Raw genomic sequence first — 15188 nt, 5'->3', positions numbered from 1 at the left:
CAGACTTTCCCAACCCGTAAAATACGGGTTCATCGGGTCATTAGTTTGATATCGAGTAAAAGCAACCCGTCAATCCGTCGAAACCGATTCAGTTCACGAAAACAACTGAGACGAAAACACTATCTTCTCTCCACTGCGAAAACCCTAGTCACTGTCGCCGTTCTCCGTCACCGTTCGCCGTCGCCGATCGCAGAGGTCATCACAGACGGGTGCGTTCTCTCTCTCTCTCTCTCTCTCTCTCTCTCTCTCTCTCTTGTTCTAACTTCGAGCTTTGTTTGGTGCTCTGTGTGTGCGTGCGTCTGTTTGATGGGTAAGAAAGGGAAACGGATTGACACTCTGGCTCTGCCAATCAAACACTCCCGTGGGCTGGGAATCTACATGTTTGATCCCAATCAGAAAATTGTTACCCCGAAATGTGATTTGGCTTATTATCTTGATTTGGGTATATTCGAGAAAAAAAAAACACTGGTATTGTTGGTAATCGTTTGAAGGGATATTTTGTTGGGTTCATATGGTGGTTCCGGGATCTTTGGCTAGTGCAAATATAGTTTAAAGATCCCTGTAATTACTCTGGTCAGAGCTTCCCTTATTTGTTAATAGACCATTATTTGTTAATACTCATGTACATGTAAATTAAATAGGTCTAAGGGGGCACATAGAAGAGAGAGATATTAGAGATTTGAAAAAGAAATTGGATAATTAATGTAGATGACAGAGATTTGGTTAGTCATTAGTGGATAATTAACAACTGAAAATAAACTATTTGCTGCTAAATGTGTTGTGGTTTTGTTGGAGAATGTATGTAACCCAGAATAAGCTAGCTAGAGAGTCTGGGTTACACCCAAAAGAAAAAAAAAAATATAATTGTTATTTTAGAAAGTGAAATCCATATATGAAAAATAGCACACCTAGAGAGTCTTTTTCCTTTTAGGGATACTAGTTTTCCATGGGGACAGTGACCTTCTTTTAATCCCAGCTGAACAGCCAGAAAGGCAGTGTATACTAAGAAAGATGGTTATGTATGTTAGATCATCTTGAAACATGTAAAGGAAATATAAAGGAAATATACAAAACAGATGGTTATGTTTTGATTTCATCAAGTAAAGAAATGGAGCATTTGCTGAAAAGGTTTAACTGCTTAGCACTTTTCCTACCACTTTTTCTTCGACATCATGCTGGAAAAAGAGATACTTTCCAATATTGTTAGAAAGTAAGGTACTTTCCAATAAAAAGTTTTAAACACGAGGATAGAGAGAGAAATGTTAATGGTGGGGTGGGTTTTCCATGGAAGTTTAAACCCAGAATAAACTGACATTGGCATTTTCATCTTGTCTTTTTCAGCCCAAACTATAATTGTTATTTAATCATATTAATGTAATGAAAAATATACGTGAGTGATAGTGGTTTCTCTTTCTTTCGAGTTTCTTTAAATCATAAAAATAGAGTAATTTTCAGTTCATATCCTAATATTTTGATTTTTATATGTTATATTATATGTTAGCTCATATATGGATTGCTTCGAAAGTGACACTCATACAAGTTTAAGAGATAATGAGACTGCTACTCCTTTGGAAAATCGATCACAAATGGCTTCAAATATTAACTTGTCTAGTGGCACAAGTCTCCCAGTCCCTCCTCGTAAAAGGAGGGCAAATAAAGACCCCTCAGTAGTGTGGGACCATTTCACTAAAATAGATGGATGCCCTTTAAATGACCCAAAAGTGAAGTGTAATTATTGTCACAAGATTTATTCTTGTCATCCCAAAAGACATGGTACATCAAGGAGACGTTTGGATTCGCAAGTTATCTAAGCTCATCTCAGCTCATCTCAACTCATCTCAACTCATCTCATTATTATTCAGCAACTTTAACTCACAAATCTCACTACTATTTACAACTCATCTCATTACTATTCATAATTTATCTCAACTCATCTCAGCTCATCTCAAGTCATCTCAAGTCATCTTCGAATCCAAACGTCTCCCAAGTATGCTACAACATCTTGGTACTTGTAAGCAACATCCTCATAGAATCAGACTTACGGATCAACAGACTATGAGTCGTGAGGGGGCTCTTGAGGGAATTGGAGATAGTGATGTCAATAACTCGGCAAATGCACATAAGTTTGATTCAGAAAATGTACGAATGGAAATTGTTGAAATGATAATTTGTGATGAGCTTCCATTTAGGATAGTAGAAGCCCAGGGATTTAGGAAAGTATGTAGATCACTTGAACCAAGGTTCCAAGTGCCATCTCGAACTACTGCAGCGAGACTGTATTAAACTATTTAAAATGGAGAAAGAGAAGTTAAGGAAAATATTTAAGACGGTTGGGCGGGTTAGTTTAACCACTGACACATGGATATCGATTCAAAACTTAAATTATATGTGTCTTACTGCACACTTTATCGATTGTGAATGGAAACTACACAAAAGAATTCTAAATTTTTGCATGATCCCTAATCACAAAGGAGAAACTATTGGAAAGTATGTAGATTCATGTCTACAAGATTGGGGTATTGAAAAGACCTTTACTGTCATAGTTGACAATGCTTCCTCAAACGATGTTGCCATTGAGTATTTGAGGAAGTTCGTAGGAGTTTATTTGTTGGAAGGGAAGTATATTCACATCAGGTGTTGTGCCCATATTATGAGCCTCATTGTGAATGATGGGCTAAAAGATTGTGATGATTCAATCATAAGGGTGCGCAATGCGGTTTACCATTTGAAGTTTGTTGGAGATTCTCATATCCACTACTTGTGATGATTCAATCATAAGGGTGCGCAATGCGGTGTATTGTGATGATTTACACAGTATGTTAGTAGTAGAGGGAGCTCTTGCTAAATCCTCATGGACAAGAATTGGAAAAATGTTATCTTTTACTATATTGTTTTGCTTTCCTGAACCTGAATCATAGGAACCTATCATGTTTAATTCAGGTCATTTGCCAACATTTGCCCTATGCATTCCAACTACGGAATCTATGCTGTTCATTGTATCTTCTCAAATGTGTTAATTCGGGAGAGACAGATGATGATTGATGATGTAAAATACTCGAGGAACAGTCTCAAACTCAATTCATTCAATCTTCAAAGATTAGATTATGTAATGTGATATTACTCTATATAAACCTTAAACTACCCCTGGCTTGTGACCATTTTGACTCCAAAAATTAGTGTTGCCGTCTTAGGAAACTTTAGATGAAAAAACAGAATATCCAGGTACTGTTTTCCTCACAAGTATGCTCAAGCAATGTTGATTTAACATTAGCAAAGCATTCTAAATGGTCTATTAGACGGTTCATGATTGAAAAAGACAACTCACAGTACAATTACCATTTACTTCCAATTTCAAATTCAAGAATTCCAACCCATTTTCGTTGCTAAGAAAATGAAGGAAAATGGATGACCTTGAAACTATGATATCTAGGCTTCTCATCGTGTGAGGCCCAAGAAAACAAAAACCTACCATCCAATCCAAGTGAGCCTAAAAGAAACCATTTGGTGGGTTCAGATTATTCAATTATTGAACCCAAATCAAAGTGTTATGAAAGATTGAAGATTCAAATTTTAATTGCACGTCCTTTCGCTCCCCCTGCGCCCCCCTCCCACCCTCTTTTCCCAGCAACCAACCAGAAAGTCAAAGAGAACAAAAATAAAAAATTTAAGAAGGAACATAATTCGATTCTGGTAACGAAGATGACCATAAGAAAGAACAAAGAACAAGAAAATCGCGGGTGTGTTTTACCTTGTTGAATATAGTTTGCAGATCCCAAGACCAAAGGCGAGACACCGAGTAGCAGTGGCTTCTAAACCCCTGAATCAAGGTTTATCCAAGGGGGGTCCGTGAACTTTGTTTAAACTCACATGCCAGTGATCTCCACTTCTTACCCGCTTATAACTTTAGACCGGGAACCGGTCCTCTCGGTTACCGTTGTTATTTCATCGTTTTATTGAATTGGGAATTATGGAAGACACGGACGGTTTTGATCGTTATCGGTTCGAGTTGTGGTACGCACTACGCATGCACGTTGTATTTCAAACTTCAAATGATAAACTGTGAGAAAGTGAGGCAATGTAGGGGAAAAGTGAGGAATTTTCTGTCTAAAATTCTCTAAAATTCTTAGAACTCATAATGTTGATTCAGCTCCTTTCTCAAAATTCTCAGATATGAAGTTTACCACCCCCTCTCTAAGAAAACTCTCTCCATTCTCTCAACCAAAAACAAGAAAACACTCGTAGGAGTCCTCGGTCTCCTATAGTCCTTCCTTTCCTTTGCTATTGTATTAAAAATCTAGTTTCTTATTTATTTCATTTTCCCTTTTTTCTTTCTAGGTCGAAAATGTCAAATCTACTGCTTTCCGACTATCAGAGTGATGTACCTACCCCACGGGTAGAGTTAAAGGCCGTTGACCACGATCTAAAACCTCCCTTAATGGAGTTCAAGACGAAGCAACACGTGAGTCACATTTATTGGCCAAATCAGTGTGTGGTATTTATGTGCCGATGCACATCTACGCATGTAAACTATGCACACGTCATACTGCTTGACTCCCTGATTTCAAATTTTTCAGAAATAGTCTTCACCGTTCCTCCACGCCCCACAAGCCGGTAGAGTGCCATGCAACACTGGTGAACTGCCAACAACCCTGTCGTTTCAACTCTAAACATCTGACTATGTTCATACTTTTTTGATCGAGGACATGGAAGTAGTGGATATGAGAATCTCCAACAAACACATCAATATGATTCAATCATATTATGTTCACTTTCTCACAGTTTATCATTTGAAGTTTGAAGTACAACGTGCATGCATAGTGCGTACCACATCTGTCTCTCCCGAATTAACACATTTGAAAAAATACAATGAACAGCATAGATTCCGTAGTTGGAATGCATAGGGCAGATGCTGGCAAATGACCTGAATTAAACATGACAGGTTCCTATCGTTCAGGAGAGCAAAACAATATAGTAAAGGATAACATTTTTCCAATTCTTGTCCATGAGGATTTAGCAAGAGCTCCCTCTACTACTAACATACTGTGTAAATCAGAATTCTCTTGATGAGTACAAACTCATAGGAAAGTGATCGTGATACTTTGATCAAGTCTTAATGTCAAGGATCTTTATCTTATATGACCACAGGACAATCTTCATCTATATTAAACCAAAATATGGGTTTTAAAAAAAGAAACATTAAACAAAATATGGAAACATGCAGATAGACTAGAAACGAGAAGTGAATTATCAATGGTATTACCAACAGAATCTTGTTACTTATAAGCCTGTGTAGAAACTCACCGCTTTTTGTGGGACCACGTCAGTCATAGAAGAGTTCAAAACGCAATTACTTTTTTATGCTAGTTGATATGCATTGCTTACACATCGGTGGTGTGTTTGATGTTTCAAAAGTAGGCTTGCAAATAGAATTTTTGTTATATTATATAGCCAACAGGTGAAGTTAGTCCTAGCAGAAGATATACCTGGAATGATTCCATGTTGTACTTGCACCTTCATGTTCAAGTGATGGCATATGCTCCATTCTTACTGTCTCGGCAGTCGGCACCTATGGGAATAAACATGCTACCAGTGTTGGTCTTTGGGAAGTTTAATGAGGCACAATGGTATTAACTACTATGAAATTCCTCTTATATTTGAATTTTCAACATAATGAACAGGTTGAGCAATATACCAATACAAAATGTCTGTAGGCATGGCAAGTGTGATCATGCCCTCAACCTTCAGAGCCTTCTCTGTCAACAGCAGCAGCAGAGATCGTGTAAATTTAAGCACTGATATTGGGCGGTGTCATGGTATAAGGGCAATGCGCATAGAGAAACCCCTTGAGGAACTGTACAATGTGAGGGTGGAACGGAAAGTGAAACCGGAGCGATTGGCAGAGCTTGGGGTTTCGAGATGGTCAGTGTGGAAGACTGGCAAATGCAAGTTGCCCTGGGACTGGCAGGTCGACCAATTGGTTTACATTGAGGAAGGGGAAGTGAGAGTGGTGCCTGAAGGCAGCAAGAAGTTCATGCAATTTGTTGCTGGAGACCTTGTTCGCTACCCGAAGTGGTTTGAGGCTGACCTCTGGTTCAATGGTCCATACCAAGAGCGTTACATTTTCAGAGCATATGGTGATGACTGAGAATCCGTTATGTTAAGATACATGGAGTAATTAGAGCCCTTTCTTTAGTAGTTTTGTTGTTGTTTATTTCAAGTGCTTGCTTGAACTCAAAATATATTAGAATCAGGTCGTTGGTTTTAAACCAATTTACTATGCGAGTTCAAAATAGTAATAATAATAATAATTAATTATGGCAGCCAATTGCCCGCGTGAATAGAAATCATTCAGATACTAACGACAGAAAATGTGAAACGAACTACAATTTTTATTCCAGCTTATATACTCTAATATTTATTAACTTACCTTTTGTTTTCCATGCAAAAAGGAAAAAAAAAAGGGTACTTGCGCTTAGAGCATAAATTTCAAGGAATAAAGGAAACACAGGAGGTGCTGTAAGCGAAAGGAAGGAATTAAATTAATAATGATTTATCTTAGCATCAAGGTGAAAAATCTAGCTTTCCATGTTGTACAACTTTATCATTCAGACCGGCACAAACACTGATAAAGTGAAAACTTTAACAAGAGTAATAAGGAGACAGCATGAGTTTTAAAAGGAAAATATTTGATCTATAAAGAAATAGTACAAAAATAAATTTACAAATTGATATGATAGTATATAATACGTTAGATTATAATGCTTTTTTTTATCATACAATACATATGTCATCATATTAAACCACGTTAGATTGTAAACTTTATTTTATAAAATCTCATTGTACACCAAACATTTTACTTTTCGAAATATAAGGTATACATGTTAGTCTCTTGGATGCTAACGAAACCTTTTGGTTCACGAGGATACATCACGGGTACGTTTGGTAAATGGGATGAGATGAGATATTTTCAAAATTTCTCATAATTCATTTCCAAACATCACTTAAATACAAAACACTTTTCAATTCTAAATTTTTAACTTTTTCATCAAATTATTACCTAAACATTAAAATTTTTACAAATTTCAAAATAAAATATAAAAATCAATACAAATTTTTCAAACTTCAAAACAAAAAGGGCAATGCTAGTCCCCCCAAAAGTGCCCACACACTTGTGCACGCAGTTTTGGGGCAAAATAGAGCTCCCAAACAAAAAAAAAAAATATTAAAACATTTCTCTCTCATTTTTCAACTTTTTCTCTTTCATTTTTCAAAATCTAATAAAACATCTTAACTCAAACTATTTAACTTCTATTCACAGACTATTCACAGAATTCTGCAATACTTCAAGTCTTCAAGTGTTGATACAAAATTGACCTGGTCCAGCCTGTTGGGAAAGGATCCCCAAAAGTAAAAGAATAAAATGAAAAGACAAAAGTTGAAAGAGGTGAAAAGTAAGGGAAGTAAAGAGACGCAAATGAGAGGTGGATGAGACATAAAACTGACAAAGAGGCCAACCACTACCAAAAGGCCTCGATAAAAGGGGATTTCCCTACCAGACAAAGGACGGCTTCTTCTACCCTCATTTTTGGGGTTGTAGAGACATCATTTTCCTTCTTTAGACAAGAGGGTCATCAACCTCCATTTTGCTATCCTTATTGTACTGAGAAATATATGAGACCGAGAGAAACTGTATAAATCACCAAGCATAGTAGATTTGCCATCAAATACCTTGTGAACATAGACTTTATGCCAAATTTCGTAAATGTGTCTCTATCATTTATATTTTATCTATTGTTTACTCTCATGGATGAATGCAAGGACATCGCACCGACACTCAAGCTACTATCAATTGCCAAGGATGATTCATTCTTCCTTTTCAACCTGTCCCAAAAAATGCTTCAACACCAAGTGTCCAAACAAACCCTAGTCCCGGAGATACTAAAAAAGCAGACATTACTGGGTCATGCCCTCAATAGTAAAATAAACCAGTCATGGCAACTTGTTCAGCGCGCAATTTGTTCCGCCAACCATAAGATTCGGTAGATTAAAAGTTTTGAAAGAAAGATTGTATATGCGTCTGACACAAACACAAGTCGGTACGAAATAAACAAGGCTTTGGCACAAAAGGAAACATCCTTTACATCAATACACAATAAAGTAATAATCAGACAGGTATCCGAACTTCTTTAACGAAACCCTTATGATACAGACTCTCGATGGCTGAATAGAACAAAGGAATGAGCCAATATCTCAAGAACAAGGACCAACCGCAATATCCCCAAAACCCCAACTTCATTTTTCCTTTTCAGCAGATATACTAGGAGAGACCCAACAAAAGTATCCTTGGATTGTACCAATGGGATTCCGCCTGCTCTTGTTCCCATAGCTGAGAAAGGCGAACTCTTGCAACATGATGTCCGGTGGCTCAATTACCTGCAGTAGCCCGAGGCTTTGTGGTGGTAGCAATGGCAATGGAAGAGACAAATCTTGAGACAAGGACAGCCTCATTGCTTACAGCCTTAGAGGCTGCCACATCTTCCAAGCGCTTCCAGGTTGATTCTCGCTTCTCCTGTGTCTCCCTCTCCTTGACTTCATCTTCTTCATATTTCACTGAGCACTCATCGAAGAGTGTTGGATCTGCATCTGAAAATATTTTGCTCACATTCAATGTCAAACTCTGAACAGCTTGGTTCCAGTGACCACGTGTATTTCTCTCCAAAGCTGGGTAAATTATTGGCAGAATCACATTACGGTTCTGTGTGATTAAATTTCTTATGTGATCGTTGTTCCACAAGAACAATGCACGTTCAGCTACCTGCCAGTTAAACATCAATCCAGTAATCTCTTATTGATTTTGAATTTCACACGCTCAAACAAATGCATGGCCATAAGCCTAGTAATTAGAAAGTACGCAGGGAAGCTCAAGAAGTAATGAGACAATTAAGAATGGAGAGTACAAGTTTCTGTTCGTGACTGATCTCTGTTGGGCAGAAGGCAGCCAACATGTATGCTGCATGTGATTTCTGCAAATCATACAGCTTTTCTTGCTACAAATATTTAGTCTAAATTTACTTACTAAAGTTCTCCAAATTCACACATCAGAAAATGAATGAAATACATTTCTGGCATAGACAATCTCAGCCACTCCTTTCAATGAGACAATGCTCTGGTCGGCTTTAGTATAAGATAACAAGGCGTTCATTTTATGACTCCTTGAATATTATTACTTATAGGCTATAGCTTGCCTCAAAGATGAAGACTTGTAAATAACGTCACATTAGTTTACTTCTAAAAAAACCATAGTTTTTTTTGTTTTTTTTTAAGTAAAGGGTACACAGGATATGATTTATTAAATAAAAAAAAACCATATTATAGACAAAATATTCTTTTTCTTTTCAATAAGTATAGACATTATATTCTTGTTGATAAGTTACACCTCACCCAATGGGTCTTTAATTTATGACCTTACCCATTTTATTAAGGGAGAAGCATCATTTGAGCTGCAGACAAAATATTGCAGCAAAAAGAAAGAGTTTAGGTGGAAAGTACCATTCGTGGCATAAAGCATCATTTGCATCTTCTATATTCAAACAAGTCCTGATTAATGATGGCCAGCCTTTCCATTCTCTTCTAAAAAATGAACAATTCCCAATATAATTGGATAAACTGATGTCTTCAACGAAATTCTGATAGGATTTTTACTCAGTTCTACGGCACACAATGTTGGAAGATCATCAAAACCCAGGAAAGCTATAAGCCTATAATTGCTTTGAACAACTTTTGGGACAGTGTGGAAGATGGTCTAGGTTCGAGAGTTTCAATCGTATAATATTTTAGGGTATATCATAGTGTAAGGAAACACCTGGGGGCGGGAGGAATGGTTCAACCAAAGCATCAAGTATGATCTATATTGGAGGGAGATACCAAAAAAAAAAAATGTTCGGGATATAGCAGCAACGTCATTTCCCCCAACAAATCCACTGCCACAGCTTTGAAAAGTAAAAATATCACTATCGCACTATTGGAAATAAGATGTAGTACTAAATTATTTCCCAAAAAAATGTTTATGGAGAAAGGATATTTTCAAGAACTAGGGTGACCACCCTAGTATTTCAAATTTTCAATAAGGACACCCAACCTTGGGAATAAGTGGCTAAACATTTCGACAACCTGAGTCTTAAACAATTTTTTTTTTTTTATAAGTAAGAAGAAATTTGATTGATATAAAGATAGCCATCACCTAGGTACACCGGAAGTATACATGTGAATACACCAAATTAAGAACTAGAAACTGTTAGAAGAAAATCATGGAAGCTGAGACCATTTAAATCTAAAGCAATGGCCCACATAAACAAAGTCTTCCAGAATGAGTTTAAACAATTATTCTCACAACATTGAAGGGTTGGAAGTAAAGGTGGACTCCATTATGGAATCTCAAAAAGCAATGTAGATATGGTTGTGTACTGGGCACAGAATTCTGACATTAACAGAGATGAGTTTATACTAGACTAAAAGAACATTAATTCTTACTGTATATGATTGAAGTCCCATTTAATTATTGCATACAGAAATAGATGAAGACTTATTAACTATCTAGAAACATACATTCCATGCCAAAAAAATCTCTTCACTATCCATCTTCCAAACTTAATGGCTTAGATTATATATCAATATCAAAGCCTCTAGCTTTAACACAAACCCCAACTCGGAATCCCAATCTTATTCTTACAACAATAAAATTTCCAATGAAGAATGAATAATGCTTAACTAAAGTTGTGTAGATTGTGGATGATGATAAAGGACAGAAATGATGATAACAACTATTTTGAGGGAAATAAAAGAACAGAGTCTAAAACCGGTACCTGAAAATGTGAACTGTTGAGGCAGCGACCAATTTGACAAAATAGAGGGACCATGCAGCGCTGGAACTCTGGTCCCTGTGTGGCTTCAAGAACTTCCTCCAGTTCACCAAGGAACATAACCTCTTTGGAACTATTAGTTATGGGCCAGTACTTTAAAAGACCTCGAATCACAGTGTCAGCCAGCTTGGCATCCTTCTCCACAAACTGAGTAATGCAATATGAAAGTTGCTGATGGTACATAGATACACATTTTGGCTTATGAAGAGGAATCAAAGCTCGGACGAGGAACAGCTTGTGCTCTTCCTTCAAAGGCAAAGCAAACCCATTAATTATACTGCCCAATATTTCAAGGAATTCTGCAATCCCATTGTGCTTCTGTGTCTCAAAGATGAACCGATAGAAGATGTTATTGATAGCTTTCCGAATGAAGGGCCGATGCACCATGAACTTCCCATAAATGCGGTGCAGAATTGTTTTTAGGTAATCCCTTTCTCTTTGATCCTCAGAATCAAACAATTCAAGCAATCTCAATACAAATGATTGGTCAATATATCTTTTAGCAAGTTTGGCATCTGTCTCCGGTGAAACCACAAATCTCAATAAAAATTCGTATACAATCTGTAGATGAGGCCATGCGGGTTCCATGGTCGGTTCCTCCTCTTCTGCATCATACATTTCTGAAGCCTTATTATCATGATTAGGAGATGGAAGTGTTCGAAACAAATTGGCTATAACCATCTTTGTAATCGCCTGCATTGCCACCTCATTGAACTTCGAAGTTACTGATGTCACATAACCAACAAGCTCAAGCAAAGTTTGCCGCTTAACATCCTTCTCTTTAAGATTTTTTGCTACATCAATGAAATCGAACGTAACACAACACATATTGAGTTTCCTAATAAAGAGACTCTGCTTTTCTGAACCCGAAACATCTTGAAAACTTGGCAAAGCCTCATACACCCCCGAAGCAAGCACAGGGCCTACTTGAGCCGCAACTGGAGTTGATTTTTTCCCTTGATTCGATTTATTCATACTCAACGAGTGAGGAGCAAGAGTCCCATTACTCGAAGGTTTTGAAGAAGCTGAAGTGGGTTTCGAGCTATTAACAGAATTCGGTACACTGAACAAGTTCAAGGATGAATGAGTATTGAGCACTCCATCATTGACATTGTTCGAATCATTATGGGATGATTTTGAGGGTTTTCGAGGTAGTTTACCCAGTATTTGTTTGATCATATCTACAAACACTAAAAAGCTAACCCTAACCCAAGTTTTTTTTTTTTTTAAGTAACCAAATGCTCCACCTTGAATTAGCTCAAAGTATTAGGCATTCTGATAGTTCTCGAATATAAAATATATGACAACGAAAAATGACACACCATCCCAAAAAAAAAAAAATTAATATCTAAATGAACACTTCGGAGTTCAAATTTACAAAGCAGATTCGAAGCCAGAACATTTAGGATTTAAGAACAAAGAGTGGTCTGCAAAGGTATTGAGGAATACAGAAGAGGGAATCACTCACATTGATGAGACAGCTGGAGAGATCCGAGAGAGCGGGAGACAGAGAAAGAAAATGCGAGACAACTCAAGACAATATAAGCAGAAAAGTGATCATTTAATAACCCATAAACCCTAATTCAAAATCTTTTGGTCTTTGGGGTCCAATTGGTTTCACCGAGAGTGAAAGAGAGAGAGAGAGCACAACACAAAAATCAAAACTAAAAATAGAAAAAAATAGAAAATGCTTGTTACAATTACAGCCAATCCCCCCCTCTCTCTCTCTCTCTCCCTCGAAAATCTCCGTGCGCCTCTGGCTCGGCCTGTTTCGCACTGTGACGATGAAAATGAAAAAGGAAGCGAAAAAAGAAACAGAGGAAATTTTGGAAATGGAGAGTTCAAATGTTTGAATGAAAATGTCGAAAAAGGGCAAACCCTGAGCTTTTAAAACCACCTTCTATATCCCTCCGGCTTTGAAATATTCACATGTGATGAGAGGGACAACTAGCATGGGACCCATAAAAAACATCGGATGTGGGTGTGGGTCCTGCCCTCTAATGCCCCGTGGCCCGGGGAATGTGGATTCGGTCATCTTTGGTTGTTTTGGCATGGCAACATTGGCACGTGTGAGGTGAATAATCAGCCTAACTTTTTATAGATTTGTTTTGACGTCTTCACACCCATTTCAATATGTTTGGTTTGGTTCTAAAATTCATTTTAATTTATTATTATTATTTTTTTAAATTTTAATATAAAATATAATAAATAATTTAACTTTTTAAAATTTTAAAATAATAATAATATTAAAAAATAATATTCTAACAATATTTTATCATCTCAACTAAACTTAACTCAATTTAACATTCAAATTAGGGGTGGGCTCCGACTCCGATGGAGTCGGAGTTGTCATTTCCGACCTCCGACTCCGACAAAAGTCGGAGCCAAAGTTCCCCTCCGACTCCGAACGTAGTCAGAGTCCGATTCCGATCGGAGGTCGGAGCTCCGACCTCCGATCGGAACTCCGACTGGAGTTCGGAGGGAGTTCCAAACGGAGGTCGGAGCTCCGACTCCGAATTAAATTTCCGAACTCAATTTTAGATTTTTTTTTTATTATTATTTAAATTTTGTTGTTCAATTTCGTTTCAGATAGTGGGCAACATATATATATTTTTTTAAAAGTGAACCATCTACAAATATTTGGTTTATTCAAGAGTTTTCAATAATTTAAATATTCGTTCTGATTTTGTTACTGAATTTTGATTATATCTTTAATTTGTTTTATGTCCGCCTAAAATTTAGCATTAAAAGTGTTCATGACTCATGAGTTGAAAATTACACAAATTTAAAATTTTATAGAAAAGAATGATGGTACGAATTTGTATAATTCGATTAATTTCAGTTGGATAATAAATTATAAACTTTTGAGAGATGATGGATAAGTACTAATAGAAATTATAGAATAAAGAGTACTTATCCCACGTCTTTGCTCGGGATATAAGTACATAAATATAACTATATAAATAGTTTAAAAAGTAAATAACATGTATGATGCAGCCATAAGTTATAACAGTCTCATTTATAACGTAATAACAATATGACTCAGTCTTGAAATATAACTACATAAAAATTAAACACGGGTTTCACTCAAACCCCAATGTTCCATTGGTCACGCCTGAAATGAAGATAGAAAGTAACAATCAATAGATGAAAAAAAATTGATAATAAAAAATTGAATACGGTAAAAGAATAATTTGATTCTTACCAAGAAAGGAGGTTCTCTCAACTCCATCTCAACTCTCAAGTAGCGTCCGTTCCAAACTCTCAATCATCGGTAATTATGTTAGGGTTCACAATTAGATCTATAAAATCATAAAAAGTAGAAGTTAGAAACATTAAAAATAATTAAATCATCATTTAAAAGCATATAAACTTACCCGATTCAAGCCTATAGCTCTCGGCATCAACGCCAACGGTATCTAGTCCAATGGGCGTTTCACTTATCCAATTCTGTGTGCAAACGAGGGCCTCCACGGTTGACGGTGACAATGAACTCCGATAAGCATCCAACACGCGACCTCCAGTGCTAAATGCCGACTCTGAGGCAACCGTAGTGACAGGAATGGCTAGCACATCTCGGGCCACACGGGAAAGGACTGGATACTTGGTGGAATTAACTTTCCACCAAGTTAATAACTGAAATACATCACTAGGTGCCTCGACAGCTTCCATAAAATATCGTTCAACCTCAGATGTACAATGCATAATATTCCTTGTTGACATGAGTTGATGATACTGCCGTATAATACGATTGCCTCTAACCCCTACAGATGGGTCAGTATCACCTGAGAAAACTGTCGATCCTGTCGGCCTCGAATGTGAGAAGCTACCAACTGCGGATGAAGGCTGAGCACTAGTACTGTAGTAATGATTAGAAACTTTCGAAAGTCTCTTTTCTCGACTGTGGTAAATGGCATCTCATCAGTAATTATCATCTCTACAAGCATGTCCCTCAACATCTTCTCACTGTATTGAGGGATGACCAATTTCTTAGTCTGTGTACCATCAGTAGCTGTAGAAGTTTGGTAACTGAGGTTGGTCTGATCAGTGGCTTGCAATCCCTTCGCTATCTTATATCGTTGGCAACCGTTTAGATGTGCTATTAACATACTGGTACCTTGCTTCTTCGAATGGCATCCACAAAGTGATCCACAGTAATGGCATCTTGCTACTGGGTTCGCAATTTCACCAGGAATTTTGGTGAAATGCTCTCATGTCCACGACCTCTTTTTAGAAGGTCGTGGTGGTTGATCTTGCTCAATGGGCATC

At 37.2% G+C, this 15188-nt stretch overlaps 2 protein-coding genes across 2 annotated transcripts; one reads left to right on the top strand and one right to left on the bottom strand.

Moving 5' to 3' along the window:
* The first annotated feature begins 53 nt into the window (after window positions 1-53).
* On the top strand, window positions 54-6320 carry LOC109001736. Its single transcript, XM_018979141.2, has 2 exons — window positions 54-209; window positions 5679-6320. The coding sequence occupies exon 2, from the start codon at window positions 5702-5704 to the stop codon at window positions 6143-6145; it is 444 nt and encodes a 147-aa protein (XP_018834686.1). The 5' UTR covers window positions 54-209; window positions 5679-5701; the 3' UTR covers window positions 6146-6320.
* Window positions 6321-8044: 1724 nt separating this feature from the next.
* On the bottom strand, window positions 8045-12780 carry LOC109001744 (serine/threonine protein phosphatase 2A 59 kDa regulatory subunit B' gamma isoform-like). The gene is made up of 2 exons (XM_018979147.2): window positions 10863-12780; window positions 8045-8815 (listed from the first exon to the last, which is right to left on the bottom strand). The coding sequence occupies exons 1-2, from the start codon at window positions 12096-12098 to the stop codon at window positions 8426-8428; spliced, it is 1626 nt and encodes a 541-aa protein (XP_018834692.1). The 5' UTR covers window positions 12099-12780; the 3' UTR covers window positions 8045-8425.
* Window positions 12781-15188: the final 2408 nt, after the last annotated feature.

This window comes from Juglans regia, chromosome 1 (assembly GCF_001411555.2).
Source record: "Juglans regia cultivar Chandler chromosome 1, Walnut 2.0, whole genome shotgun sequence".
Taxonomy (NCBI): domain Eukaryota; kingdom Viridiplantae; phylum Streptophyta; class Magnoliopsida; order Fagales; family Juglandaceae; genus Juglans; species Juglans regia.
This window is presented reverse-complemented; position numbering and strand designations above follow the sequence as displayed.

What these genes read in the sequence shown, in the direction of transcription:
- LOC109001744 (XM_018979147.2), bottom strand. Translation starts at nt 12,098, where the DNA reads ATGATCAAACAAATACTGGGTAAACTACCTCGAAAACCCTCAAAATCA. An exon ending in TCAACAGTTCACATTTTCAG is followed by an intron (nt 8,816 to 10,862) that starts GTACCGGTTTTA and finishes TTTAACTGGCAG; the next exon opens with GTAGCTGAACGTGCATTGTT.
- LOC109001736 (XM_018979141.2), top strand. Translation starts at nt 5,702, where the DNA reads ATGTCTGTAGGCATGGCAAGTGTGATCATGCCCTCAACCTTCAGAGCC.